The sequence below is a fragment of the Sinocyclocheilus rhinocerous genome, unplaced genomic scaffold (assembly GCF_001515625.1).
Source record: "Sinocyclocheilus rhinocerous isolate Xijiao unplaced genomic scaffold, SAMN03320098_v1.1 scaffold1832, whole genome shotgun sequence".
In the NCBI taxonomy this organism is placed as follows: domain Eukaryota; kingdom Metazoa; phylum Chordata; class Actinopteri; order Cypriniformes; family Cyprinidae; genus Sinocyclocheilus; species Sinocyclocheilus rhinocerous.
The window spans coordinates 198,826-200,390 of record NW_015654298.1 but is presented as its reverse complement, the minus strand read 5'-3'; the positions used below and the strand labels follow the sequence as shown (position 1 = coordinate 200,390).

The window sequence follows — 1,565 nt, the reverse complement described above, 5'->3', positions numbered from 1 at the left end:
CAGTGTTGTTCATTTGTCTGATGAAGAACCTGCGTGCTCGAAACGTCACATATGCTATGCGACAGTTTTTTTTTTTTTTTTAAATACATTTTTTGATATTTTTGGAGCTTTGGTGTTGCCGACTTCACATCAAAAAATTTTCCGCCTGAATCAGGTGAGAAATATACACAGATCAAGCACGGTCTATAAGTGAAACATTTCTAAACAAATATGTGACCCTGGACCACAAAACCAGTCATAAGGGTCATTTTATTTAAATTGAGCTGAATAAATAAGCTTTCCATTGATGTATGGTTTGTTAGGATAGGACAATATTTGGCCGAGATACAGCTATTTGAAATAAAGAAATCTAAATATTCGGAAAATCGCCTATAAAGTTGTCCAAATGAATTCCTTAGCAATGCATATTACTAATGATAATACATTGATACATTTACGGTAGGAAATTTACAAAATATCTTCATGGAACATGATCTTTACTTGATATCCTAATGATTTCTGGCATAAAAGAAAAATCGATAATTTTGACCCAAACAATGTGTTTTTGGCTATTGCTACATAATATACCCGTGCTACTTATGACTGGTTTTGTGGTCCAGGGTCACATATGTTGGTGGATTTTGATGTGAGACAACAGGAGATGGACTTTTTCACTGGAGGAAGCATTATGGATTAAGTGATATATTTTGGCAATGATTTAAAGTTAGAACATGTTAATGATGGATTTGTTTCTTACAAACACAGACATTAATTGATGAACTGTAGTCGCAGTTGATGTAATGCTACATTTCTGCTAAATCTGTTACAGTGAAGAAAAACTCATCTACATCTTGGATGGCTTGAGTAAATTTTCAACAAATTTCCATTTTTGGGGGAACTATTCCTTTAACTCACGAACATAATGAAACATCACTCTTCATATTTACAAAATATCTTGTCTTTTTTTTCACATTAGCAAAGAAACTACCCAAGAATGAGCCTCCGCCTGCAGGTGCCAGCACAGGACGCAACAGAGGTGTGGATCTAACAGAAACGGCACAGCCCGCGAAAGGTCCCTGCTGTAGCAACTAAACACTGACGGTCCTCACCGCCTAACCAACCGCATCACATCTGGACATGGGGCTCCTCCTTCCAAACCTCGCTCCTTGGATTAGCTAAAGACTCTGTATAGCCGTGTTTCTAATACTTTTTTTTTACTTTTTATTTTTAAGGGAAAATTTTTGGATTAGCTAAAGACTCTGTATAGCCGTGTTTCTAATACTTTTTTTTACTTTTTATTTTTAAGGAAAAAAAAAATTTAAATCAGCAGTCTACTGAGTGCATGTATCACTACAAATGCTAAATACACATTTTAACTTAATTTAGCAGGAGAACAAACCCGGATGAAAGCGTGAGAGAGAGTGAAATATTGAGTGCGTTTGTATGCGTTTAGTATGTGGAACTGATTACCTTATATCTGCAGACATTTTCTGCGAAAATGAATTAAAACATGCTAAAAATGTGTTAAACAAAGCTGTTTTTAGTGGTAACTGTAAGCATCATCAAATCAAATTAGCAAACTAATA

The 1,565-nt window shown here is 35.1% G+C and overlaps 1 protein-coding gene across 2 annotated transcripts in view; it reads left to right on the top strand.

Annotated features, from left to right (window-relative positions):
• LOC107716989 (ras-related protein Rab-5A-like) overlaps window positions 1-1,212 on the top strand; it is a 10,222-nt gene extending 9,010 nt beyond the window's left edge. For both annotated transcript variants that reach the window (XM_016523630.1, XM_016523629.1), the window contains exon 6: window positions 956-1,212. In XM_016523630.1, coding sequence (XP_016379116.1) covers window positions 956-1,071 — 116 coding nt within the window. In that variant the 3' untranslated portion in view covers window positions 1,072-1,212. The remainder of the gene's footprint in view (window positions 1-955) is intronic.
• The last annotated feature ends 353 nt before the right edge of the window (window positions 1,213-1,565 follow it).